General features: G+C 57.4%; 2 protein-coding genes across 3 annotated transcripts in view; one reads left to right on the top strand and one right to left on the bottom strand.

Moving 5' to 3' along the window:
• Coro7 (coronin 7) overlaps positions 1–27574 on the bottom strand; it is a 59334-nt gene that overhangs the window by 6212 nt on the left and 25548 nt on the right. The window contains exons 10-28 of one of the 2 annotated variants that reach the window (XM_070003594.1): positions 11196–11250; positions 10406–10463; positions 10180–10325; positions 9997–10089; positions 9671–9802; positions 8392–8518; positions 8021–8196; positions 7402–7510; positions 7209–7295; positions 6987–7129; positions 6807–6911; positions 6641–6726; positions 5732–5873; positions 5559–5648; positions 3964–4080; positions 3590–3725; positions 3117–3208; positions 2376–2462; positions 1659–2246 (exon numbers count right to left, since the gene is read on the bottom strand). In XM_070003594.1, coding sequence (XP_069859695.1) covers positions 2241–2246; positions 2376–2462; positions 3117–3208; positions 3590–3725; positions 3964–4080; positions 5559–5648; positions 5732–5873; positions 6641–6726; positions 6807–6911; positions 6987–7129; positions 7209–7295; positions 7402–7510; positions 8021–8196; positions 8392–8518; positions 9671–9802; positions 9997–10089; positions 10180–10325; positions 10406–10463; positions 11196–11250 — 1987 coding nt within the window. In that variant the 3' untranslated portion in view covers positions 1659–2240. Of the gene's footprint in view, positions 1–1658; positions 2247–2375; positions 2463–3116; positions 3209–3589; positions 3726–3963; positions 4081–5558; positions 5649–5731; positions 5874–6640; positions 6727–6806; positions 6912–6986; positions 7130–7208; positions 7296–7401; positions 7511–8020; positions 8197–8391; positions 8519–9670; positions 9803–9996; positions 10090–10179; positions 10326–10405; positions 10464–11195; positions 11251–27574 lie in introns of those variants that run through there. The other variant, XM_070003595.1, reaches the window with a different exon arrangement.
• On the top strand, positions 15724–25884 carry LOC138814577 (vasorin-like). The gene is made up of 2 exons (XM_070003583.1): positions 15724–15862; positions 23267–25884. The coding sequence occupies exon 2, from the start codon at positions 23276–23278 to the stop codon at positions 25304–25306; it is 2031 nt and encodes a 676-aa protein (XP_069859684.1). The 5' UTR covers positions 15724–15862; positions 23267–23275; the 3' UTR covers positions 25307–25884.

Raw genomic sequence — 27574 nt, 5'->3', positions numbered from 1 at the left:
ACGGGTCAGAGGTCACGGGGAGGAAGCCGACAGCGCATGCGTCAGGCTGCAACGAGCACGCGCGTTTTCATAGTTCCAAGGGGGCGGGGCGTCACCTGCCGTGACGTACAACGGACGGGGCTGTTCCGAGGGCGGGGCTTAGCGATGGGCGGGGCCCACCTGGGGTTCCGTGGCCAGCCCAGGCCCGCGTGGTCAGCCGGCGCCAAGTAGCGCCGTTTCTTCCCTTGCCAGACTTTTTAGGTTGAAACATTAGGAAATAAGGGAACAGGACACAGAGGAGGGCACCAAATCCTCGGGCAAACTTAATAGGTCTATTCCAGATTCCTTCTGCGGGGAAACTTTCCCAGACACCTGAAAAACTCTCTCGTGACTGCCCGCCACTCTCCCATGTTTTGAGGAGAGTTGGGGGTAAACAAGTGTGTGTGTGTGTGTGCGCACGCCCGTGCATCAGTACTGGGTTTGAACTGGGTCAAGTGGTGCTCTGACGGCTTGCTTGCTGATAGCTAGTGCTCTACCAATTGAGCCATGCTTTCCAGCCTGACATTTTGCTGATCAATTGGAGATGGGAGTCCTGTGAATTTTTCTTTTTTTTTCTTTCTTTTTTTTTTTTGGGTCCGGTCGTAGGGGCTGAACTCTGGGCCTGAACACTGTCCCTCAGCTCTTCAGCTCAAGGCAAGCAGCCTACCATTGAGCCACAGTGCCACTTCTGGCTTTTTTCTTTTTGCTTATGTGATGCTGAGGAATCGAACCCAGGGCCTCATGCATGCAAGGCAAGCGCTCTACCACTGAGCCACCTTCCCAGACCTCATTTTTTTTTTTTTTTCTCTGCATTCTGTTCCTCTGGACTGATCTGCTCTGGACATCCCACAGGAATGTGGCCTCTGTTCTTGAGATCTCTATTTTTTTTTGTCTCCAGAGCTCTTATCCTCTAACCTATTATATAATTCCTTTATCCTTTAATTTATTAATTTTGCTTATTCTTCATAGTCCACTCCTAATAGAATTCCCAGTGGTTAGGACTTTGATCTTTCTTCTCCACTCCCCAAGTGTGTGGCAGATGGATGAAAACCAGGCTACCTTGGGCTTACATTCTGGACCACTGACTTTTTTCCTCTCCTCTTTTCTCCTCTCTACTCCCTTCTCTTTCCCCCTCCTTTCTTCTCTTGTCCTTTCCTGTGTTTTCCCTCCCTTCTTCTTTCCTCTGGCTGTCCCAATTCCTTCTTCCCCCAGCACTACGCTGAGCTTCCTTGTGTGCAACCCATTCTCCTGGTCTCTCTGTGGCAGGCTTTTTCAGGTCTTAGCTTTCAGGTTACATGAGAGTCCCCTTCTCGACCCATGAACACTCTACCAGCTTTTGCATCCAAGTCATTTGCTTCCTCATAGTTCATCTTCTGACTGTCCATCCTCACTCTGCTCATGAAGTCTGCTTCCTTTGTAAAAGGCTGTAATACCCGAAGTCCTATCTCTCCTGCAGTTCATTACAGCACCCAAGCACCCAGAGTACTGCTAGCTATCTGAGTGCTAAGTGAATGAACTCACAAGTTTGCAGCATTCAAGGCCTTAAGATCAAAGTCAGGCTGAGACCCACAGGCACCCAGGGCCTTCTCACTCACTCACACTCCCCTCCCCTTCCCCCTTCTAGAGCAGTACAGGAGATGGCCAGCTTAGAAAAGTTTAATTGCTGAGAATACCCAGGTCCCTGAGGGGCCCCATGACCCTTAATTGGGATCATCAGTTGGGTGAGACCCTCTTCTCCTGACTTGCCCTGGGAAGCAGGGTAACTGGTCCGAGGCCCCTGAGGCTGGAGCTGCTCCCAGTGTGGTGGAGGGCCAGCCCCCAACACCCTTGACCAGAATTGGGGCAGCAGGCAAGATGGGTTGGCATGTAGCCACTGAAAATGCTAGACAAAGCCAGCCCAGGCGGCAGAAAGAATAGGGGAGGTAGGGAGCCCAGAACCTGCCCAGGGACATGCTACTGACCCCCCAGCCCCCATCCCTTGGTTCCACATGCTAGCAGGCGGCTGAGGAGAGGCAGCTCGTCCCAGAGGAAGCAGAGGTGTGGACAGTCCTTGGAGATGTGGTGGGCGCAGCAGCTGTGGAAGTACCCGAGCTCCACAGGAGGCCAGGGCTTCTGGGAGAAGTGTACCAGGGCCAGAGTGGCAGCCTCCAGGTGGAAGAGATATGAGGTGTGCTCTAGGAGGCGGCAGTGGCATCTGAGGCCCAGGGTACCTGGTGAGCAGGCTAGTCCTGGGATGAGAAACCAAGAGGTGGGAGGGGGCTAAGGGGGTCTAGGAAGGACAGGGATGGGGGCGAGCTGCAGGATGCTCGGAAGGAATGGTACTGCTGGCTTGGGAGCTGGGCCTGCCTGCCACTCACCCACTCATCCTCATCCACTCCTTCAAAGGAGTCCTGGGGCAGCGGGTCCTCACGGTTCCCCAGCTTGGCTACCATGGCATTGAGCAGCTACAAAAGTAGACAGGAAGAGCATTGACCTCAGGAACACATCAAAATCTCATGAGCTCAACCCCAACAGTGTCAGGAAAAGAGCCATTTCAACTAGAGCCCTGGCAAAGTTGATTTTGCTTATTAGCATACATCAATTTTTACATTTTTGATCATGCTATGGATCAACTTCAGAGCTTTGTGCATTCTAGGCAAATGCTCTATTACTGACTATATCCTTATGACCTTTTTTGGGGGAGAGTAGTACTGGGGTTTGAACTCAGGACCTTGGACTTGCTAGGCAGCTATTCTATCACATGAGACATGTTTTTTGCACAGACTTGTATGTAGCCCAGGCTTGCCTTGAAGTTCTGATCCTCCTGCATCAAGTCTCCTGAGTTCTGGCATTATAGGTAGGAGCTACCATGCCTGGCTAGGCAGTCAGAGACCAAGGCATTGTGACTCCTGGTCCAGATGCTGCCATTTCTGTACCAACGTCCAGCTTTGGTTCAGTTAGGGCTGGCCAGGCTGAGGCCCTTTGCCGCTCCCCTGGCTTCCTATGCCCCGGAGGCCGTGCAATGTCCCTCCATGCTCCCCCTCCAAGCTCTGCTGTAGAGACAGTGTGACACATGCTCTCCCTCACTGCATTGCAGTCCAGTTCTTCCCCATACCTACCTCTTCTTTCTTCTGTTGGTCTGACTTCTCTTCCAGGTACTGTGCTGAGGATGGGGCCTTCCTGGCGGGGGCCTCCCGGGGGGCCTGGCTCACTGAGGAGAGGCAAGATAAGGTATCAAGAGTCCCTTGGGTGGGGTTCTGGGTGCTAGCATCCAGGGGACTTGCACCTCCAGGTTGAGACCCAAGGAGTATCTTTAACAGTTATCCAAGCCCTTCTTCACAAGGTTGTTCCAGGGACCAGGTTGGAGATGTGGGCACATACACGTGTGAGTTGGGGTTGGGAACTGGGATGGAAACAGGAGCACAAGCCCTGCCCTCCAGGAGCACAGGGACGGGTCGAGAGACTTCCCTCTATTCTCAGGAAGAGACCCGGGTCTCTGTGTGGTCATAGCGTCAAAAGATTGGACTTGGGCCTTCTGTCCCTTCCTCCAACTCCTGCTTTCTCACTCACCCAGTCTGGACCCTTCTCCTACCTGGGGTCATGCCGGGGGGCTGCAGGTTGAGTAGCCGGGGCTGCCCATTAGCGCCTCCCAGCCAGGCCTCAGCACTGAGCACCGGCTCCCAGCTCACAGCCGTGTTGGGGAAAACATCATCCTGGAAGAACTCTTTCTGTAGCAAAGGGAGGCAGCCATCCTGAAACACTGATCAGAGACCAGGCACACCAGCAGTGGGGATCCCCCCACCCCCCAATACCAGGGTTTCCCTGAGTTCCAGCCAAATTAAGAGGCAGGTGTCTTCAAAAAGCAGGGAATAGGGGAGGGGCTGGAGGCAGGGCCAGACAAGAATTTAAGTTCCCACCAATGCGGGATGGAGGGCTTGGCACTGCAGTCTTTAGACCCAAACTCACCCGGACTCGGGGCAGCCGGAAAGCAACAGGCTCCAGGGAGGTGTGGCGCAGCCGCAGGCATCGAGCGAACTCTACTTCCCGCACGTCACACTCAGTCTTAGGCAGGAGGACAAAACCCTGGGGGGACAAGGAAGCAGAAGCTGGAGCCAAAAGCTCCTGGCTGGGCACACAGCACTCCAGATGGCCATGGTGACCAAAGACTGGCCCTGGACAGTGGCGTGCTGGTAACGTGAACAGAGAGGGCAAACTGCAACCATGGCTTGAGATGACTCAAGCCGCCAGTTCAATTCACAGAATACCAAGCTGAGCAAGGATGGATGGGTCACTTAACTCAGAATCAGGGTAGGTGCATAGCCTTAGTGACATCACCAAGTGATACAGAGGACCCATTTTTTATTTTTCTTTCTTCTGCCCCATCTAAGGATGGGATTTAGGGCCTCATTCTTGCTAGGCAAGTTCTCTCCCAGTTGAGCCTCACCTCCAGTCCTTTTTCTTTATAGTCTGATTTTTGAGATAGGGTCACATGATAACCTTTTTTGCCCAGGCTAGTCTTGGATCACAATCCTACCTCAGTATCCTGAGTAGCTGGGATTATAGGCATACATCACTATGCCTAGTTTCCTTGATTTTTTTCTTTTTCCTGCTGGTCCTGGGGCTTAAACTTGGGGCCTGGCTGTACCATTTGGTCAATAGCTCCATTTCTGGCTTTATTATTATTTTATTTTTCGCCTGGGCTGACTTTGAACTGCAATCTTCAGATCTCAGCCTCATGAGTTAGGTATGAGCCACCAACTCCTTTTGCTTGTTTTTGTAGTTGTTTGTAGTGGTGGTGGTGGTGAAGGGACTGAACTCCAGACCTGGGCTCTGTCCCTGAGCTCTTTTTGCTTATGGCTAGTGCTCTACCACTTTGAGCCATAGCTCTACTTCCACTTTTCTGGAGGTTAATTGGAGATAAGAGTCTCAGACTTCCCTGCCGTGGCTGGCTTAGAACTATGATCCTTAGATCTCAGCTTCCCGAGAAGCTAGGATTACAGGTGTGAGCCATCAGTGCCTGGTGTGTGTGTGTGTGTGTGTGTGTGTGTGTGTGTGTGTGTGTGTGTGTGTGTGTGTGTGTGTGTGTGTGTGTGTGTGTGTGTGTGTGTGTGTGTGTGTGTGTGTGTGTGTGTGTGTGTGTGTGTGTGTGTGTGTGTGTGTGTGTGTGTGTGTGTGTGTGTGTGTGTGTGTGTGTGTGTGTGTGTGTGTCATAGGGCTTGAACTTAGGGCCTGGGTGCTGTCTTTAAGCTCTTTTGCTCAAGGCTACAGCTCTATCCCTTTGAGCCACAGCTCTACTTCCTTTATTTATTTTTGTTTTTCGTGGAATTGCTTGTAAGTTCATACTGCAGGTTCACATAGCTTAACCTTATAAAGTTTGATTTTTAATACTGACCCTGCATAATAACCAGGCCTCAAAAGTCCTGGATAATTTCAGCCAGTCTCCCTGAGTCTGATCCCAACCCCACATGCTCCTGCACTTCCTCTCATGACCACAGGGGGGCAGGGAAGCTCTGCAGTCCCAACCGGGGACAGAAGATCAATGGCCAGGTTGGGGGTACCACCTTGTGGGGGTCTGATGATGTGAAGCTGTTACACTCCAGGAAGAAAGGGGCTTCAGGGAGCAGCTCATACAGGAACACGCGGGTGTCACCCTGGGGGACAGAGGATGGAAAGCGACAGTGAAGGGACTAGCTATACCAGCCTTTCCCACACCCCACCACCCATCCCAGCCCACCTTGCCAGTGAGGAGCACCAAGCTGGTATCTGGGTCATAGCTGGGCAGCAGGGTGGAGGGAGCTACGTCGAGGCCCAGTACTGCACAGGCGCCACCCGCTAGGGCATCAGCTGCGTACAGTAGTAGCTGGCGCTCACTTCGGCTGCCAGGGGTCAGGGCAGAAGCAGGTCCTTAGGGCTGGAAGAGGCCTGGGGCAGGGCAGAGATGCCCACAGGGACCCTCATCCTTTCTGGGCTGGGAGCCTGAGGGCCAGTAGGCAACAGGAAAGCCAACTCCAACTCTCAGAACTGGCCTGGCCAGGGGCAGGGGCCGTGGAGTCCCAACCCAACTCCTTGTTCTGTCTTACCCTCCTCAGTGCAGGGGGGTGCCCAGCCTAGCCCACTGCTAGCCTCCTAACTAGGGACCTCTCCGCACATGCTGCTCCTGGCCCTCGGCTCAGCTGGGCAGCTTTCCGGCCTTCCCGTCCAGGTTGCAATGCCCTCCTCTCCAGGTTGTAGCAGCACCTTTGTGACCCAGCCCGATGGTCTCAACCTTGAGGGACCCTTCCCTGATCCAACCTCCAAAGCTCCAGGTGTCCATGTCCAGGCCTCTTTCGCTGGCCTGGCTCTGGGCTTCCTGTGCCCCTCTAGTTCCTATCAGGCCTGGTTTTCTGGGCCTGGCCTGAACCCCTCGCTCCTCATTGACTCACTTTTCCTTCCCAAGCACATCTTCTCACCTGTCCATCCATCCACCTGCTCATTCACCCCTTCACCCACCCATCAACTCACCTACCCCTCAACCAGCCACCCATCTAGCCACGGGTCCCACTGAGTAAGGAAGGGAGGAAACTTATTTTGCAGGCCTGACTGTGGAGAAAGGGGACTCTGGTGGAGACGGGGCGGGGGGGGGCAGGGATCCCCAAATCCTCACCTGTCAAAGCCAGACACCAGAAGACAGTGACCGTCACACACCCAGACAATACGAGCTCCTCGAGCTCCCTCAGGTCCTGGGCCTTCCTGTTGAGAACCAGCACATGAGGCCCAGACAGGGCTCCCCAAGTGGGTCAGTGGGCAACACCTAGCCTCTGTGTACTCACCTGCAGGGGCTCAGGGCTGCTCCGGGGCTGGTAGACCCGCACACACCCGTCCTTGCACACAGTGGCCAGCTGCTGTCCATTGGGACTCCAGGCCAGACCAAAGATCTGGGGACCAAGTGGGGGTTAAGGGGCAACTTTCTCACCACACGCCTGGGTTGTCTGCTCTAGTAGCTGTCCTACCTGGTCCTGGTGGCCCCGCAACCTCAGCCGCTCAGCTCCGGCCCGAAGATCCCAGATGCGGATGGTGAGGTCGTAGGAAGAGGAGGCCAGCACGTCGGCCGCCAGTGGGTGGAAGCGCACAGAGTAGATCTTTTCTGTGTGACCTGGGGAGGGCCACAGGTGACTCTGAGCCCCTCGGGAGTCACAGCCCCCGCAGACTCCTTCTACCTGAGTCACCCTAACCTGTGAGTATAGTCTCCGGTGTGGTGAGGACATCCTCCAGGCCCCCTGGGGGTACTCGCCACAGTCGGATGCGGGCGTCCTCCCCGGCTGCAGAGAGAGGAGCAGCTTTCATTGCCAGGCCCCGCCTCTTCAGGATCTGTGGCCTTCCCTCAAGCCAGTGGGGAAGGGGGCGGGGTGGGGGGAGCCTCCTTACCCACAGCTAGGCGGTGGGGGTCGAAAGGGTCCCAGGCCAGGTCAGTCACGGCTGCCCCATTCTGAAGCGTGGGCAGCGCTGTGTCGGGCAGGCGGCCAGGCTTCCGCAGCTGGGGAGGCACCCCACCCCCTGCCCCATCAGGAGGAGGCAGAAGGGCGAGTCCTAGGACTGCAGGGCCACACTGTGCCTAGGCCCCCACCCCTCCGGAGCAGATGCACCCACTGCTGGATGGCCCAAGCCCTCTGCCTTAGGTCCCTCATGCTCTGAGTCCCAGGTGCCAACGGTGAGGCCCCAGAAAGTGAGGGGGTGGCAGCGTGGAGTAGTGGAAAGAGCTCAGGCTTAGGGTTCAGGTGGCCTGGGTTCAAACTCAGCTCCACTTACACAGTTGTGTGACCAGGGCAAGTCACTAAACCTCTCTGTGCCTCTTCACTCTCATCTGTAAAATGGGGATAAGAATAGCACCCACAGCATGGGCCAGCTGGGAGGACTGTGGGACGTGATGGGCAGGAGCCTGGCACGTGCCCCTGCTCAGAGAGATGATGTGGGTGGCTGATGCCCTGAGCATCCTTGCCAACTACAGGCAGCTGAGAGGCAACCTTAATGGGGTGAGGCCCCTCACCTCCAGCACGGCCACCTGCCCACCACTGCTGAGCAGGGGCACGGCTACTCGCAGCCGGTTGGCACAGAAGCCATCGCTCTCGCCAGGTGTGGTAAGGTTGAGCCCTTTGAGGTTGGTGATGTGGCTGTCTCGGTGCAGGACAGTGCCCTGAGCGTGGCGGAACTTGGAGCTGGGGCCTAGAGGATAGAGGACACACAGAGCCTGTCACTGTGGGCTTGGCCTGCTGGCCTGCCTGCTGTCCTCCCTGTGGGACAGGGCAGAAGCTCGCTCTCTGTCCACCCCCCCCCCCACACACAGAACAAATGACTCCAAGGAGCCTGGATCTGGCTGAGGGGGACGGAGGACAGCTGGGGCTGTCCTGAGCAGCTTACCCAGGAGGCTTTGCAGCGACCTCTGACTGGGGCTGGTACCAATGCCGCTGGTGCTGGAGAACGAGGGCCCCAGGCTGGAGGGTGTGGAGGGTGAGGTCAGCGAGCTGGGAGGGGAAGAGAAGCCCTCCTGGGGAGAAGGACCCAGTTAGCCATCAGATCCCTGGTGTGCTGGCTAGGCAGAGCCAGGCCAACTCCTGTTGTGGGCCTCTCTTGGCTATGGGACACTGGACTGGGCATAGGCTCTGCTGCTGGCATGGATGGTGGCAGGGACTGGGCTTCAGGCCATGTGGACAGAGGTAGCAGGTCTTGGCTCCTAGCTTGGTGGGAGGCTGCGCCAGGAAGTTTCAGCTGCCAGTGTTTGAAGCCAGAACAATGTTGCTAGTGGACATCAGCTGGGCATGGTGACACATGCCTGTGAGCCCAGCCACTCAGGAGGTAGAAGCAGAAGAAACATAAATTTGGAGACAGCCAGGGCAGAAACACTCTCTATCAAAAAACAAAATCACTAAATAAAAGGGCTCACGATACGGAACAAGAGGGAGAACACTTGGTGATGACAGGTGTTCACAGGTGGGTGACACCACACCCAGTCCTTATGTATGGTCTTGTCTAATTGTCAAGCATAACAGATTCAGGAATGCATACAAGATAAAGAACTTGGCTAAGCCAGGCTCTAGTGGCTCACAGCTACAAGCCTAGCTGCTCAGGAGGCTGAGATCTGAGGATCATGGTTTGAAGTCAGTGTGGGCAGGAAAGTCTGTGAGATTCTCATCTCTAATAAACTACTCAGAAAAGGCCAGAAGTGGTGTTGTGGCTCAAGTGATAGAGCACTAGCCCTGAGAAAAAAGAAGCTCAGGGCCAGTGCTCAGATCCTGAGTTTAAGCCCCAAGATAGAACTTGGCTCGCGTGCGCGCGTGTGTGTGTGTGTGTGTGTGTGTGTGTGTGTTTTCATGGTGGTGCATATCTGTAATCCTAGCATAAAATAGAACTTGGCTCTCTCTGTGTATGTGTGTGTACGTGTGTTTGTATGGTGGTGCATATCTGTAATCCTAGCATAAAATAGAACTTGGCTCTGTGTGTGTGTGTGTGTGTGTATGTTTTCATGGTGGTGCATATCTGTAATCCTAGCTAGGACAGGATAGAGGTAGGGAGGATTGTGGCAGAAGCATGAGGTCCTATCTGAAAAATGAACTGAAAAGGAATGGAGGCATGGTCAAGTGACAGTGCACCCATCAGGGTCATGTATCAGCCACGGGAAGGTAGCGTGGTTCATACTTACGCTTGGGTCTGCATTGGTCCCAGGTGTCTCCACAGGCTGGGTGGTATCTGGGGGAGGCTCCATAGGGGGTACCAGACAGGAAGTGAAGCTGAGTTGGGGCCGGCAGGCTGGGTTGAGACTGACCTTCTGCACCTGTGGAGAGGCTGGCAGTTGAGGGCAGGGAGCACCACAGGCTAGTACGTGGGCAGGGAACCTCTGAAGGGGTAGACTAGATGAAGGCTGGGGTGAGCGGAGGGAACAGCTGGTCCAGTAAGTTGCACATGGCTATACTGGAGCTGCAGGGGCTGGTGGAGCTGGGTGGGAGCAAGAGGCAAGGTTGGCCCTACCTGCTGGTTGCTCCCAGCCCACCAGGCTTGGGTGTCAGAAGCAGGCACACAGCCAGCGGTGTCTGGAAATAGGTCTTCATGGAACTCCACAGCCTAGTGATGGGCAGGTGGGGTGGTAAGGCCCTCATCTCTCAGAACCCCCCCGCCCCCCACCCGCAGTCCCTTTCCCAAACTCCTCCTCACCTTCCGGGGCACATGGTGGCTGATGGGTACGATGGCTGTATCACTCAGCTGCAGGACACGGAGTACCTCACAGCTCATGACAGCCAGCGCCCGCCGGGGGACAAGGGCCGCCCCCCGCAGCACACTTTCCAGCACACACCGAGTCACTGCCAAGGACATCACCAGGGACAGTGAGGGAGGTTTTCAAAGGATGGAAGGGGAGGGCTGGAGAGGGGTGGGGACTCACCTGGGCTCAGTGCTGGCTGCTGCAGAGCCACCTCGTAGCAGGACAGCTGACTCTCGCCCTGAAACAAGCCCTGTCTGAGTTCCATCTGCTGGCTGTGCCCTGGTGGCCTGGGCAGGGCCTGGCTCTGACACCAGAGTCCCAGCTCCTCCCGGGACCCAAGCCACAGAGCCATGAGGGCCATCTAGAAGCACCGACTGTTGGGTGCTGAGCTGTGCCCTTGGCAGACCTTCCCTCACTTGTTTAACCACCAATTTCACATGACGAGTACCCAGTGTTTGTGGGAGCATTTACGGCTTGCCCACTGTGTGCTAACACAGCTCTGAAGTCAGATGTCTAGGACTACATCATCTGATCATTTGGCTGATCAGGTGAAGAGGTGAATGGCAGTGGCGCGGGGAGGGGGGGGCAGGACCCCCTCAGGGCCAGCATGCACTTTTCTAGGTCCTCCTCTTTTTTTTTTTTTTTTTCCTCAGTTATGGGGCTTGAACTCTGGGCCTGAGCGCTGTCCCTCAGCGATTCAGCTCAAGGCTAGCACTCTACCACTTGAGCCACTGCGCCACTTCTGGTTTTCTGGTGGCTTATTGGAGATAAGAGTTTCACAGACTTTCCTGCCCGGGCTGGCTTTGAACTGCAATACTCAGATCTCAGCCTCCTGAGTAGCTAGGATTATAGGCCGGACCACCAGCATGCAGCTTAGGCACTCCTCTTAGAGGGTACAGCAAGGAGGACACCAGCAGAAGAGGGTGCAGACTCTAGGTGGCTGATGGCACCAGAGCAGCTTCTTGTTTACCTTTCCAGCCAGGACCAGGAGTCCCGAGTCTGGGTCCAGCAGGGGTATCAGAGACCTGGGGAGAGAGGGCCAGGGGATGGGATGAAAGTTACAGGACAGCACGTGCGATCTCAGATCAGAGACCTGGAAAGTACCAGGGACCAGGATCCACTTAACCCTTCCGACTCCTCCTGTGCCCAACCTGCTTCCCTTCAGGACCTGGGCACTGGGGACCTCCACCTCACATGCCATCGGTCCTGTTGCCCTCGGCCTGGCTAGTCATGAGGCCATCACGGCCAGGAGGGTGTTGGGGACACTGCCAGAGCAGGGCCCTAGTGCTGCCTGAGGACAGCGGGGCCCAGCCACCCACTCTAGGTCTTCACTGAGGTGGTACCAACTATTCCACCCCCCACCATGCTAGAGGTCCTCTGGATGCCCCAGAGAGGCAGTCTCTTAAGTCCCAGACCCGAGGCTTGAGCCAGATGCTGGGGAGAAGGGACCATGGCGGAGCTTTCCTGGCCTCCCCGGACCAAGTGGGCAGGACACCTCCATCCCGTCTCTGAGGTGGGATAGCAGCTGGGAAAGTGAAGGGTGGACTGGAGCTACCCTACGCTGCGCCCAGCCTCTGCCGACTGTGTGTGACCAGGGATTCACACCTCTCTTCTCTGGGCCCTGGAAGGTCACTGAGACCTCCCCGGGCTTAGAAGCACTGCCTTCTGTCCTGCAGCACTTGGGGAGGGGTCAGAAGTTGGATGTGAGTTTTCTTTACCTTGCCCCTGGTCTTGGCTTCTTGTCCCTGGGGACCCTTGGGCCTGGCTCAACCTCACCACCCTGGCAGCAGGGCCCTGTCCCGCGCCCCCCCCCCCCAGTCCCCCTCAGGTTACCAGCTGCGGCAGCTGCCTGTGTCCCTCACCCAGGTAACAAGGGGCTCAACCTCCCTGTCCCCTGCCCACCAGTTTCCTGCCCACACCACAGAATGGGTGAGGAGCTGGGTGGGGCCCTGGTGTCTCCACAACTTCCTGGAGGGCCCTGGGCTGGACACCTGTGAGTAACACAGGCCCTAATTACCTCAGGCCAGCAGGGCAAGCCAGGCTCAGCACTGTCATCACTGCCTGCTGCGGCAGAGAGATGATGTGTAGCCTGGGCACATCCCACACTGAGCTGGAACCAGTGGGTTGGCATCCGGTCCCTGCAGTAGCTCCTACACGCCTCTAACTCACATCCATTCCTTAAAGAACGTTTATAAGCTGGGTGCCAGTGGCTCACACCTGTCATCCTAGCTATTCAGGAGGCTGAGATCTGAGAATCAAGGTTCAAAGCCAGCCTGGGCAGGAAAGTCTGTGAGACTCTTATCTTCAATCAAGCACTAGAAAACCAGAAGTGGCGCTGTGGCTCAAGTGGTAGAGTGCTTGCCTTGAGCTGAAGAGCACAAGGACAGTGCCCAAGCCCAGAGTTCAAGCCCCATGGCCGACAAAAAAAAAAAAAAGGTCATGTCTTGACTAGTTATTGTGCATTCTAGCCCCCTGCTCAGCCTGCTAGAGTGATCTGAGGTGACCCCAACAGAAACCTGTCTGTCTATAAGGAATTCACTGCCTCATGGGGCAGACACACTCCCACAATGAATCTCAGTATGGGGGATAGGATGACTAAGCCTTGGCTGGGCCGCTCAGGAGAAATCTTTCCCTATGGTCCCAATGTTAGGAGAAAAATCCAAGAGGCCACAGTTCCAATAAGAGCAGCATGTACAAGGGTCCTGTGGTGGGTGGATGCAAAGCCACTCAGGGCAGGAAGAGTGATACATTCCTGGTGACCTGGGCTGTGACAACAACAGGTGGAGGGGTGTGTGTTCTGCTAGAATGGGGGAGTTCTGACTTTATTGGGAGATTGAGCAACAAAAGCTGAGGGCTAACCCTGTGCATTCCAGGCAAGCTCTCTAGTGAGTTTTACCACCGGCCCCTGATGGCACATTTTATGCAAAGGTGGGGGGGGGTAGGACCAGGGTGTCACTGAACAGAGGCTGCACTGGACAGGTTCAGGTAGGAAGAGTGGGACAGGAGGAAACATGGGACCCAGGGTCAAGGCTGAGAACAAGGGACGCATGGGGGTGGGGAGGGGGGGGGAAGGCGGGGCGGCCCTCTGCTGCCTAGGTAAGACCAGGATGAGTCCTGAGGATTCTATTGGGCCATGGACGGCTTCCCTGCCCACCCCATACTATGCCGCATCAGCCCCTGCCCATTGACTCAGGCACTCAGGATGCGGGGGCAGAAAGGCCCAGCCAGCAGGGCTGGCTCCTCTGACAGGTCAGGCCAGTCCTCCTTGCCTCAGGCAGAGCCATCTGGGCAGCTCTGCCAGGCAGGAGCATCCTCCTGTCCATGGCACAGCGTGCACTGAAAAATGGGGTCATGACATCCAGTGCCAAGAGTTGGCCAAGATCTGGCACGGGCCTGACCCCGGGCCTCATGAAGACAGCCAACCTAGGTCTGCGTCTGGAATGCAGGCGGTGCATTGTGGCCTGGCAGAGAGCCAGAGACGGTAAGGAGCAGTGCCTGTGCCTCACCCACTGCTGGGCCTTCCATCTCCAAGGCCTCTGACTCGAAGGCTTAGAAGCCCGAGAGCTCACATCGGCCCCTAGCCTTCAGCTCAAGTTAAGAGGATGGACCAACAAGAGGGGCTTTTGTCCCTCATAATGCTGCCAGTTCTCCCAGATCTCCTGTGATCTGCAGATTGGGAAAGCTGGGGAGGTTTCTTGGAGGCTACCCAGGAGTCTCTGGAGGGTTAGGAGACTCACATGAGCCTAGGGCCTGGGATCAGGGCAGGGGACACCTTACGTAGAGAGTACATTTGAGCAACTGGCAACAGAGGCAAATGGCTTTGAGGCCTGGAGAATATCAGGCTGGAGCCTGGGACATCACTCCTGTGGGTCATCAGTGGAATATTCTCCAGGGCCTCTGAGGACTCATGGTGCAATGAAGGCTCAGGGACAGTCTGCCCCGAAGTCACATAGCACTGAACGCACATGCTTCTGAGCCAGCAGGAAGCTGGCTGAGTGGAGAGCCCAGTGTGAGAAAACAGGGGAGGTGGGGGTCAGAGTGACCTCTAAGCTGCCCAGGCCTTGGCCAGAAGGGGTTGCCACTCAGCCCCGGCTGAGACTTCCTGTCCGAGGCAAGCTGGGAAGTCCCATTTTAGTACAAAACCACCTGATTTTTCAATGCTGGCAGCGCCTTCAAAGTTTTAACCTGCTATGTGGGCCAAACGAAACACATTCAGCGGTGAGCTCTGCTCAAGAACAGGGGTTCACAGGCCGTGCAAACACCCATGACACAAGAATGTATGTGACGACGAGCACCATCTGTCCTGGAGAGAGGACCCTGTGGAGGCCAAAGGGCCAAGGGGAGACATCTAGAAGGTGACTGTCACAGTTGGACCCTGATTAGGCCCTGACAACAAGAGGACACAAGACCATCCTGCTTTCTGGAGGCAGGGGCCTCCAGGACTATATAAGTCACCAACTGGCATGGCCTAGCCAAAGGCCTTGGCTGTAGCCCAGGCAGGAGGGGGTATGGTGTCCGGAAGCTCATTTGCTGACCTGGGTCCCCAAAGGCTCTGAGGCATGACTCTGACCACAAACATGGAGGGGGAGGAGGACAGAGCATTTTCCTGGAATCCTCCAAGCCAGGGGATTTTTCTGGACTAGTCCACCCCCTGGCACCCATCCCTCCTAGCCAATCAAAGGCCATAGTGAACTGAAACACAAGCCCCATCCACAGCTACAGAAGTCCCCAATCCCCCCACCCTAACCCCCACCTCTGGCACATTCTGGACTGGAAACTGCCAGTAGCTGTTGGGGCCTTGGGCGCATGGCCACTTCCCTTTCCATATCTGTCCTCCATCTAAAATGTGGGGAAGGGCTCCAGCTTGTTCTGTCCTGAGGCTAGGACCCCAGTTTTAAGGAGGTCGTATGTAAGCAGCTCCTGGAAGGAGTGTTTGAAATTGGGATTAGCTGCTAACAATACTCACATTGAGAGGCTGTGCCTCAAAATCTGGATTTTGGATTGTCTTTTAAAGTCTTTAGCCCTGGCAGGCTAGGCTGGTCATGGGAACTAAGCCCTTATCCCAGCCCACCGACTGCCATACCCCTGCCTCTCCTAGGCCCCACAGGCCCCGGGGTCCACTCCTTGCATCTACCTTCACCTTGTCTGGTGACTCAGAGGCATGTGGTTTCTAACTTGCTGTCGGTATTTGCTTGCTTTTAATGCGAAAAGCTTAATGTCACATAGTAAACTAGAGGCAGAGTTGAGCCCAGGCCTTCTGACTCCCACCAGGTGGGGTGAAGTCTCTCCTGCTGGACCAGGCCCGGGTGTGACAGGGTGAAGAAGAGACCAGAACGGTCCAAGGAGCCTCGGCGGAGGAGTGGGCGGACGACCACAGGCCCCGCCCGTCCCAGCCAATGGGGAGGAGCCACGCCCCCTGCCGACGGACCACGCCCCCACCACAGCCACGCCCCCCACTCTTAAGGCCCGACCCGCCTCCTGCGGGCCGACTCCAGAGCCCGAGCCCGGGGCGGGGGAGACGGGGGACACCGCTGCCTCGGGACCCCGGGACCCCGGAGCTCTCAGGGCCCGGCCGGTCGCCAAGGACTGAGGCCGCGGCCCGCCCCTACCGGCTCCCTCGGCCGCCACCGCCAGCCGGTGAGTATTTGGGAGATGGGGAGTAGGGAGGCTGCGGGCGAGAACGGGTGTGGGGACGTCTGGTGGGCTCCGTGCACCCAGCGTGCGCGCGCAGACCCGCACCGCGCGCCCCCGCACCCCGGGGCGGATGGCGGCCCCCGGCCTCCCACGGTCCCCGCGCCCCCGCCCATGGCCGTCCCGGGGCGACGCCCCCCACGGCTGGCCTGGGTGCGCGCGTGTTCATGGTTCAGTGGCCGCGAGCAGACAAAATAAACACCCCCTCCCTCCCTCCCTTCCTCCTCCCACGGCCGGCCCGCCCTCCGGCACGACCAGTTTTATGAATCAAACCCCTTTCAGGGGATGACCCAGCCATAGTCTTCGCTTACTTTTCCTTGGGGGGGGGGAGGGGAGTCCTCCCTCTGGGTCTTGTCACACATGCAGGGGGGCTGTGGCGGGGTGGCTGGTGGGTCTCCCTACCCCCCCACCCCGAGGTGGGGGAGGCACCTTGGCTAGCCAGTGCTCCAGACAACAGGGCACCCCATTTCTGCATCTCTGCCGGGGAGGGGGGGGGCTGTGCTTGGGCTGCGAACTTAATGGCCTATAGCCAGCCTAGTCTTTTGTGTCCCTGGGCTGGCAGTTCTAGGGCCTGAGGACTGCCGAGGTTCCCTGTGGTCACTGGCAGGCCAGCTGATTGGTGCCAACCATTCTGCTTCCTCCCCATTTGTTAACGGTTACCACACCAGGGTCGCTGACCACTTCTGCTGGAAGCCCAGGGGTGGAGTCTGCAGGGCAGGATGGGCCCCCAGGTCCAGGTGTCTTCTCTGCTGGTCTTCTGCACAGGTTCAGAGAGAGGCACCGGAAGCTAAAACCAAGAACAGGCCTAAATCCTGAAGATCCTTTCCTGTTAGGCTAGACTTTCGGTGTTGCCCACTACAGGAGTGGCCGGGCTGGCATCCTCCAGGAGGGCAGTGAAGTCCAGTATGGGCCCAGCTGTTGGCAGAGCCCAACAGAGCTGGGACAGGCTGGTGGGGGGATGGGAGAGCAGTCCCGAAGAGTTTACTGTCTTCTCCCAGGGGGAATCAGCCCCCTAGGCTTCTGTAAACAGAGTGTCAGAGGCAGGAAGAGGGCTCTGGTAATGAGCAGCCCAGCTGGATCCCCTCCAGACCATTATCTAGCCTCTCGCGGTCAAGGGAGGGAAAGGACCCAGGAGCACACATGCCAGCCTCCAGGGCCTGGGCACTGTCCGTCCCACCTCCCCCAGCCTTGTGCAAGTCCATTAGAACAGCCACCTGAAACCTGGGGGTCCGGAGGGTCATATGGGGGTAGAGGGGCCTGTGTCCCAGACATTTTTCGATGTGACACTTCTCTCCTTACACTCTAAAAATGGGGGAGGTGGGGCTCTGTGCTGGATCCCCTCAGACAGTGCCTAGCTAGGTCTGACAGACGGCCTGGAGTTAGGGAGATGCCCACCGTTTCAGCTTTTATTACTGATACTCTCACCTACAGCCTTGGGGGAACTAGGATAAGTCCTAGGCAGAGAGTGAAGTCCTCATTGAGGCTTATAAGTGGACAGCCTTTGGAACAGGATAGCAAGGGCTATCCTGCCCATCTCAGCAGCCCAACTGGACAGTCCCTCTCCGTAAGCGGACAAAGGCTGTCCACAGAAGCATCCTTGACCTCTGGCAGGTCCTGAGCTCATGGCAAGGGGGTTAGTGACCCCTCCCAGAGCCCCCTCGGCGCCTCTCCCTGAGCTGAGGAGCCCAAGGCTGTGTATTGCCAAGAAAACCAGCTCCCCTCACTGCTATGGAATTTGCGTGAGTTCTTGGAGAAGGGGGAGGGTATGAGGTTTTTGTGTGTGTGTGTGTGTGTGTGTGTGTGTGTGCAGGAACGCAGCCCAGTGGGCGTGTGTCTGGTGTGGGCGTGTGTCTGTGCGCGTGACTGAAGCAGGGCTGTGTTTGGGGCAGGCAGGGGTGCTTGGGGAATCGGTGTGCAGTGTGAGGGGCGGGGGCTCAGCCTCCTTCCTTTTTATCGCTTTTCACATTCCAGAGTCAGCCGGCTTGCTTTCCCCAACCCCTCAGCCTGCTGCTGTCCAGGCCTACAGGCCTCCCCCGCTTTTCCTCATTCCAGCCTCCCTGGGTGTGAGGAGGCTGGAGGAGGCTCCCTCAAGCCACCTCGGTTTGGGGGTGGGGGGTGGGGACAGGCAAAGGGCCATTTCTCCTGGAAGGTTAGGGACAGCCCCCACCCCCCAGCAGACTCCTCCTGGGGAATGCAATAAGGCTCTGACATTCCTGGAGGCTGCCTGAGAGATTTCATTAAGGAGGAAGGAGGGAGCCGGCTTGCACCGAGATGGAGCCGGGGCAGGCTAGGGCTCTGCTGGCCTCTGGCCTCAGTAGCACAGTAGCAGTGATGGCTGTGGGCAGCAGCATTGTGGCTCAATGATCTAGGCCCACCTACCCATCGACAAGTCCACAGACTCTAGGAAGGGTCATTTCTCCCATAGAGTGGCCAGATCTCTGTGTGGTTAATGGGCTCTGGTAAATGTAAGAAAGACTCCTCCCCTGACAGGACCATTTCCTTCTTAGATTCCTGGGCCCAGGTCAGGGGCCTTTCTTGGTGACTAAGGTAGTGCTCTGGCAAACTCATGGTTAATTGTAAGGTTGGAATCTTAATAAGTGCTTCGCCTTGGGTGGGGATAGGGCAGTGAGGAGGCCGTGCATCTGGGCCCAGCCCTTGGTGGCATCACACCTGCCCTGTGTTGACAGTGGCATCTGGACTGGCCCACTTCTAGTTGGGCAGCAGCCACTGCATAGCTCCTGGGGCCACAGATGTCCCTGCCCAATAAGTGGCACCTCTCCTGACTGAGACGGCCTGTCCTGCCACCCTGAGGGCTCACGTAGCCCAGGGACTGGTCTTAGTCACTGGTCTTCCTGTTGTGGGCTGACAGGTCTGGCAGTGGCCAGGCCAGCCTCTTCCTGGAAGGGGGGAGGGAGCTGCCAGCTTGTCTACACCTGCTCTCGGATCCAGAACCTGCTTCCCAGAGGGGCAGAAGCTGAGGTCCTAGTTATTCCCTTGGCCACTCTCTGATAAAGAGCACTTGCCAGAGGAGTTTTCCCAATGCTGCCTGGGCCTTACCTGGGAAGTTCTTATTTAAGTGGTCTTTTAGGGAGTAAGGATTTTAAAAAACATTTCTGGGTGATCCTGACCTGCAACCCTTAAGGGCTTCAAGTGGAGGTGGAGGCCCAGAGAGGGCAGGGAGCTAGGTGAAGTCACAAAGCAGGGAAAATGAGCAAAGCCTACCTGGGATCTAGTTTAATCACTAGCTGGGGTGGTCTTAGAGAGACTTAAGGCCCAGGCCTCTATGCCCTTGGTGTGACGACTCAGGACAGAAAACCCTGACCTCTCAGCACTGCTGGGCCAGGGGCTGCTGTGTCCCAGGGAAGGGGGTAGATGGGGTGGACCCAAGCGGGGCCCTGAGCCTCGTCGGACACGTCAGCGAAACCAGAGCCAGCAGTTCTGGCTGCCGGCACAGTCCCGCCTGCCTGGGGGGTGGGGGGGGGCATTGGCAGACTCCTGAGTCTGGGCTGCTGCCAGGCTTGGCCCAGTGCAGTGCTGGGCGGGCCAGCACCAGGAGGTAGAGGCCCGGAGCCACAGGGCAGGCCCACAGGGCCCCTTCCGCCCCCCTCTCCCCGCACCTTTTCTGAAGTGGCTGGCACAGGAGGGTGTGTGTGGACTCAATCCATCTGAGGACTCAGTCCTCCTTCACCCAGCTGGGCACATGGCCTTCCCCAGCAGCAGGGAGATGGGCTGGCCCCACAGCTGATATGGCCACCCAAACGCCTGGGTTCTACCCCAGCCTCTTTCCTGTCTCTGCCTGTCCTGGGAGCATGTGTATAAGGGGTACCCACACATGTATAGCACACTCAGGGCGTGGGGGCGCTCTGGGTTCCCCTGAGAGCTGAGATGACAGACACCCTTACGCACAGAGCCCCTCCTAGGGGTCATATGCTACAAGGGGCTAGCCAAAGGACAGCTCACCCCCCACACCCTTTTATATGACTAAGGGCACCCTACCTCCATTTCCCCACCACCCTGAGAATAGAAGGCAGCCTCAGCATGAGGCTCGGCAGGGCCCCTGGGCCCTGTGGGTATGGAAGTGTTGTATAGCCCCTTCTTCCATGGTGGTCTCTCCCTAGGAGGCAGGCCGGGCTCCCCATTTACGTCCTCGGTAGCTCATGTTTACTGACCACTTGGCAAATACTCTTAGTGCAAACTAAGCCATCCCGAGGAGCAGGCACTGTGACCAGCCCCCACGGCACAGATGGGAGCTGAGGTGGGCTTTGTGGCAAGACTATCTTGCCAGCTGGCTGAGAAGCTTGTTGGTCATACCCCATTCTGAGTCCTGTGTGCTGGAGAGCCCGGGCCTCAGTATCTGGCCTCTCTACTACCCTAAGATGGGGCCAGGCCTCCCCCTGGCCCCCTCACCATTGCCCTCCTGCTCCCCACGGCCCATAGCTGCTCCAGAACTCTGACCACCCTTTGCAGAAGGAAAGGTCTCCCCTCCCTGGCTCAGCTCCAGGATCAGATATCAAAGCCAAGGCCCTGCCCCTGTTGGAGCCAGATGTAATCACTGGACAGCATGGCGGTGCCAACCCCCACATGCGCACACAGCAGATTCAGCACCCTCAGACCAGTGGAACATCTCCTACAACTTGCTAAAAAGAACTTCATGTTTAAAGTCAAACAGTATTACAAAATAGGACGACTGCAGAGGGTGAAGGGAGCAGGCTTCCCACAGGCTTGGGGATTTAGCCTATCCCCTGCTGTCCCTCTTCAAGATCAGCCTTTGCTCTGGCCAGGTTTCTTCCAGGGGTTTCCCAGTCTGCTTTTGGTGCCAGGAAACCTATGGTGGAGCCCCCTATCTACCAGCCTGTGGCTTGTAAACTCAAGTGTTTCCAGAGACCCTAGTATCAACTCCTGCCTTAGTCTCCCCTTGTTGAGTGGGGTGAGGCTAGGCTCAGACCAAGGATATCACTTTGAATCCTGGGGGAATGGTTAGCTGCTTTCTGTGGAGTCTCCAAACTTGGTCCAGGACACTAGCCCCTCCAGACCCAGCCCCCTCTCTTACCAACTCAGACACATGTTCCATAGCTCACCTGCCAGCCAGGTAAACATGGTATATCCAGATAGGCCCAACAGATTAGAGTGGGGAGCATTTCCCTAGCTCATGGCCCCCTTGTCCTGCAGGACATACAAAGGAAACTAAGGTAGTGACAGTCAAGCCACTGGTTGTGGTCTCACAGCCTGACATCTCTGGGTGCCAGGACACCTGCCTGGAGCAAGGACTGTTAACCATGACCGTACACAAGGCCCATAGGGGCGTACTCTGGCCAGGTTGGCCACATGCAGGGTCTCCTCCCACTGGACTGTGAGAGGGCTCATTCAGAGGGCACCCCAGCCTCACACAGACATGGGTGTCTGGAGGTCAGTTGAAGTCCACATCCACAAGCCAGGCCCCACCCACTGCTCTTTTGGGCTCTGGTACCTGCTTTACCTGATGCTGAGGGTAAGGCCGGGTAGAGAAGTTCCCTCAGCGGAGATAAGTTATAAGGTTGCTGGAAACCATGGAGTCCAGTCAGACAGAGCCTTAGCCTCAGTGAGGTGCCCGCATAGACTCCTGGAGGGCATCTGGGGGGGGGCACTTGAAGGGTCAGATAAGACCTCTCCTAGGTAGCCTCTAAACAGTGTTCATCATTGTTAGTGAGCAAGGACGTTCAGGCTGCAGGGTCCTGGGGGAGACAATTCTGGTGGAAGGATAGGCCCAACCTGAGCAACAAAAGTCTCCTCCACCTAGACTTGGCTCAAGATCCCAGAGACCCAACTGTCCTGGTTAACCCCCACTCCTGCCTGTCACCTCCTCCTCCTTCTACTCCTTGTGCCTGAGGGAGCAGGCAGTAGGGCACAGGAAGGCTGGGTGGGGGTCGTGTTACCTGCCATGGCCACGGAGGGGGAGGGGAGGCCTAAGCTCCAGCAACAAAAGGCCCTTGTGTGAGCAGCAGGCGCCTGGAGGGGGAGGGGGCACTTGCCACTAGGTAGGTCTGTCTGCCTAGGGACGGGCTGGCACCCTATACAGGACTTGGGAACTTCTGGGGCACAGGGTAAGGGCTTTGCCAGAGTATGTGGGGCGGCCCCAAGGCTCTCCCAGGAGAGCCTGGACCTATCTGGACCTATCTGACCTATCTCCTCTCAGGAGGATCCAGCTAGGAAGCAGCTCAATCCAGGTCTAATTGTCTCCTTCACGGGGAGCGTGTGAGGCCCTGCCCTGGGGACCCTGCCATGGGATAGATAGCTAACATCTTGAGCTCTAGCTCAGTCTCCCTGGCTCCTCGAAGGGCCCCCTTTCCTGACACCTGGGAATGGTAACCAGTGGTGTCTGCGTGCCTTACAGTGTTGGCATGTGGCAAGAGCAGGCACTGTCACCGCCGAGAGGTAGCTGCTGCTCGTCTTCTGCCCACAGCAGCTATGGTAACTTAAGAGGAATGAGACTGCAGGGCTTGTTAAGCTTGGCACTGCCTCTAGCCACCACCCCACACCAGCGTCCCTTGCCTGAGCCTTCCAGTTTCTATCATTATGCTACGGGAGCCTGCCTAGCAAGAGCCAGGCCTGAGGTCATGAGGACTGTATCATCATGACCTGGAGGTGGGGGAGTGTGAAGAGGAAGCCTTCCTCCCTCCTTCCTCCCTTCCCAGGAGAGGGGCACCTGCCAAAGACTGCAGTCACCCTCCGCCCCTCCTTCAGGAGCCTTGCCACTGGCCACATCCTGGTGGCTCGCAGCCCCCGTCCTGGGCAGGTCTGACTGCACAAGTGGAAAAACACCGATCCCATAGTTTCCATGTGAAGTCTTCCTGCTGCGGTCTCTCCCCACTCTGAGGAGGGAGGGACACAGAGCGTGGCGCAGGGGCCAGCGGCCCAGGGCAGCCAGCTTCTCTGCTTACGCGCCTGGGCCGCCTGCCCGCCCCGTCTCTCCAGACGCTTGCTGTAAGGAGGGGCTGCTGCTCCAGGACACATGACTCCTCTCCTTCCCTGGTTTGCCCCCTTCCCTGTCCACAGCCTTCAGCGGGAGCGCCTGAGCTCAGCCGGGGGAAATGGTATGTGGTCACTGAGTACCCAGAAGCTATCGGTCTGTCCATGTGCTAGTCACTGCTGGTCTTGTTCAGCCCACTGCCTGCTCCTGATAGCTGACACCATAAGGATGAAATCACATGATGAGGGAGTAATGGGGATGGGCCAGGAACTGGCCAGGGGGCACTGGGGACCTGACTCATAGTGCTGGCTCTTGCATTTGGGGGCAGGGAGTGGTAAATCCCCTTCTGGCCCTCTTGGCGTGGCTGCCCTCGAGGCCCTGACTCACGACCACTCTGCACACAGGGACAGAAGATGCGCTCCAGGAGCTGCCTTCCGCCGCCCCTGCTGCTCTTCCTACTGCTGGCCCTGGAGCCCAAGGTGCAGGGCTGCCCATCTGGCTGCCAGTGCAACCAGCCACAGACGGTCTTCTGCACTGCCCGCCAGGGGAGCACGGTGCCCAGAGACGTGCCGCCTGACACAGTAGGCCTGTACATCTTCGAGAACGGCATCACCACGCTCGACCCGGGCAGCTTTGCCAGCCTGCCGGATCTACAGCTCCTAGACCTGTCACAGAACCAGATTGCCAGCTTGCCCGGCAGCATCTTCCAGCCGCTTGTCAACCTCAGCAACCTGGACCTGACCGCCAACAAACTGCGCGAGATTACCAACGAGACCTTCCGCGGCCTGCGGCGACTCGAGCGCCTGTACCTGGGCAAGAACCGCATCCGCCACATCCAGCCAGGCGCCTTTGATGCTCTTGACCACCTTTTGGAGCTCAAGCTGCAGGACAACGAGCTTCGGACACTACCCCCGCTTCGACTGCCCCGCCTGCTGCTGCTTGACCTCAGCCACAACAGCTTCTTGGCCCTGGAGCCTGGTGTCCTGGACACCGCCAATGTGGAGGCGCTGCGGCTGGCCGGTCTGGGGCTGCAGCAGCTGGACGAGGGGCTCTTTGGCCGCCTGCGCAACCTCCACGACCTGGATGTGTCTGACAACCAGCTGGAGCGCCTGCCGTCTGTGATCCGAGGCTTGCGGGGCCTGACACGCCTGCGGCTCGCTGGCAACACTCGCATCGCCCAGCTGCGGCCCGAGGACCTGGCGGGTCTGGCTACCCTACAGGAGCTGGACCTGAGCAACCTGAGCCTGCAGGCCCTGCCCAGTGACCTCTCCCACCTTTTCCCCCGACTGCGCCTCCTGGCAGCAGCCCGGAACCCCTTCAACTGTGTATGCTCCTTGAGCTGGTTTGGGCCCTGGGTGCGAGAGAACCACATCACGCTGACCAGCCCTGAGGAGACTCGCTGTCACTTCCCACCAAAGAATGCTGGCCGGCTGCTGCTAGAGCTGGACTATGCGGACTTCGGCTGCCCCGCCACCACCACTACAGCCACGGTGCCCACCACAAGGACTGAGGCAGGGGAGCCCACACCCTTGCCTTCTAGCCCAGTCCCGACCTGGCTCAGTCCCACCGCGCCAGTCACGGAGCTCCCCAGCATGCCACCCACCGCCCTGCCAACGGTGGAGCCTATTCCCTGGCCCCGGGACTGCCCTGTGTCCACCTGCCTCAATGGAGGCACCTGCCGCCTCGGGGCAGCGCACCACCTGGAATGCCTGTGCCCGGAGGGTGTCACAGGCCTGTACTGCGAGAGCCGAGTAGGGCAGGCGGTGCAGCCCAGCCCTACCCCACAGGCCACACCAGGGCCCCCACGGCCCCTGCCCCTTGGTGTTGAACCAGTGAGTCCCACCTCCCTGCGCGTGGGGCTGCAGCGCTACCTGCAGGGCAGCACCGTGCAGCTCAGGAGCCTCCGCCTCACCTACCGCAACCTGTCGGGCCCTGACAAGCGACTGGTGACCCTGCGGCTGCCTGCCTCGCTGGCAGAATACACCGTCACTCAGCTGCAGCCCAATGCCACCTACTCCATCTGCGTCACACCCCTAGGGCTCGGACGGCTGCCAGGAGGCGAGGAGGCCTGCGGAGAGGCCCGCACACCCCCAGCGGTCCGGTCGAACCACGCCCCTGTCACCCAGGCCCGTGAGGGCAACCTGCCCCTCCTCATCGCACCCGCCCTGGCCGCTGTGCTCCTGGCTGCGCTGGCTGCCGCAGGGGCGGCCTACTGTGTGCGGCGGGGACGGGCCGTAGCAGCTGCAGCTCAGGGCAAAGGGCAGGTGGGACCAGGGGCTGGGCCCCTGGAGCTGGAGGGGGTGAAAGCCCCCTTGGAGCCAGGCCCCAAGGCTACTGAGGACAGTGGGGATGCCCTGCCAGGTGGGCCTGAGTGTGAATTCCCACTCATGGGCTACTCGGGGCCCAGCCTCCAAGGGGCTCTCCCTGCTAAGTGCTACATCTAAGCCAGAAGAGATGGAGCAGCCAGCACCCTCTTGTTGCCATAGTGAGTTCTTAGCATGTATCACCAGGACATACGAGGGATGGGGCTGTGTGACCACGGTTAGCCTCTGTCCCTCTCTGGGCTAAGTGTACTCATTTGTGAGCTGCTGCAGCCCAGGCGATGAATTCTGGTAGCCCCAGCCCAAGTGTGTACAGGACAGCGACTGCTGTCTTCTGCATAGTGCAATGCCAGGGCATGTGGGCCCTGCCGTGTGCTGGTAACGCGGCCGGGGCCTTTCCAGGCTCCCCGCAGCTGACCATGGAGACTGGGGGCCAGTGAAGGAAGCCCCCAGAAAGGAGTCATGGAGCAGGCCCTTTGGCTCTGGCCTTGGCCCTAGAAGTACAGGAAACTGGAAGGGAAGGTGCTCTGGGCACGTGTGGATTTGCTTCAGTTCCATTTTTTTTAGAATATATTTATAAAAGATCCTTTCCCATTTATGTTGGGAAAATGTTTTTCAAACTCAGTGACAAAGACTTTGGTTTTTGTAAGACAAACGATGACAATGAAGGCCTTTTGTAAGAAAATAAAGGATAAAATGGAGTGAATGTCTTGGACTCAAGCAGGGGTGCATGGGTTGGGTGTATGGAGCGCGTAAAGAACCAGATCCCACCAGGCACTAGTGGCTCATGCCTGTAATCCTAGCTATTCAGGAGACTGAGATTTGAGGATCGCAGCTGGCCTGGGCAGAAAAGTCCCTGTGAGACTCTTATCTCCAATTAACCGCTCAAAAACTGGAAGTGGCGCTGTGGCTCAAGTGGTAGAGTGCTAGTCTTGAGCACAAAGAGGCTCAGGGACAGTAAGTACCCAGGCTCTGAGTTTAAGCCCCACAACCAACAGGAAAAACAAACAAACAAAAAAAAAAAACCAAAAAAAAAACCCTCACCAGGTGCCAGTGGCTCAGGCCTGTAATCCTAGCTACTCAGGAGGCTGAGATCTGAGGATCACTGTTCAAAGCCAGCTTGGGCAGGAAAGTCCAAGAAACTCTTTATCTCTAATAAACCATCAGAAAACCAGAAGTGGCACTGTGGCTCAAGTGGTAGAGCTCTAGCCTTGAGCTGAAGAGCTGAGGGACAGGGCCCAGAGTTCACGTGCCACGATTGACCAAAACAAAACAACAACAAAGAAAACGCCACAAAAAAACACAAAACCCCCCAGCAGATCCACTCTCCTCAGCAAGCTCCAGATCCATTCTCCCTAGCAAGCTCCAGGCCTGGGCTTGGCAAACTGTCATGGACCTCCCCAGAAGGGTGACCCTCTCTCTCAGGGTCTTGGCCCGACATGAGGCTGAGGCCTGGGTGCGATGGGCTGCCTCAGTCTCAGGAAAAGGGTCTAGTTAGGACAGCCTCACCCACACCAGTGTCTGTGGTAAGGATGGGAGTGGCTCATAGCAGATGCAGCATACAGAGTACCCCCAAGGGAAGCCATCCCCTCCTCAGTGGATTCAGTGGGAAATTCATTAACTTCCCTAGAGAATGGGTACCTTACACTTTCTCATTCCAGGACTTTATGGCTGGTCCTGGGCTCAGGGAGCCTCCAGAACCTTCTGAAGAGTCCTAGGCTGGCCAGGTAGGAGCATGGCTCCAATTCTCTCTGCTGCTCCTCTACCCCTGGTATAGGCTCAGCAGAAAAATCCTGCTGTCTCTACCCCAGCTGTACAGAAGGGCTTTGGAGTGGGAAGCACAGATCAACAAGCCAAAGACCCTGATGGGCAAAAAGGAGGGGCCGAGCCAGATCTGCAGCAGATACAGGAAAGAGCCAGGGGCTCCGTCCACACTGCAGATAGGGCTAGTCTTGATGACTCCATAGAGCCCCTTTATTAGGGAAGTGCTCAACTGTTCTGGGACTCCTAGGAGTTTAGGGGGTGTTTTCCAGAAAGGCTGCAGGCTGGAGAAGAGAGGACAGGGCCACAGATGTGGAAGACAGCTATGGCCTGTCTGGGGATGGGGAGCTTAGACTGATGGATACACAGCTCTTCCTCTTGTTCTTGGAGGAGGGTAGAAGAGGGGTAAAGGAGAGGTTCAGCAAAACCTAAAGTGAACTCCTGGAGGCCCCACACCGATGTCCTCCTTAGGTCATGGCCCTGGCTCTGAGCCTCACCTCCCAGTGGGAAGGAGGGGGCCCAGCCAGGCCTGGAGACCAGACCCTGTGGCTTGGGGTGTTGATGTCAGCACCGAGTCAGGCTTGGCCACGCGAGGCTCTGGATTCAATTAGCGGCTGCTGAGGGTTCTGG

Source organism: Dipodomys merriami, unplaced genomic scaffold (assembly GCF_024711535.1).
Source record: "Dipodomys merriami isolate MVZ:Mamm:240054 unplaced genomic scaffold, mDipMer1.0.p SCAF_60, whole genome shotgun sequence".
NCBI lineage: Eukaryota > Metazoa > Chordata > Mammalia > Rodentia > Heteromyidae > Dipodomys > Dipodomys merriami.
The sequence above is the reverse complement of the archived record's forward strand: the minus strand, read 5'-3'. Positions and strand labels throughout refer to the sequence as shown.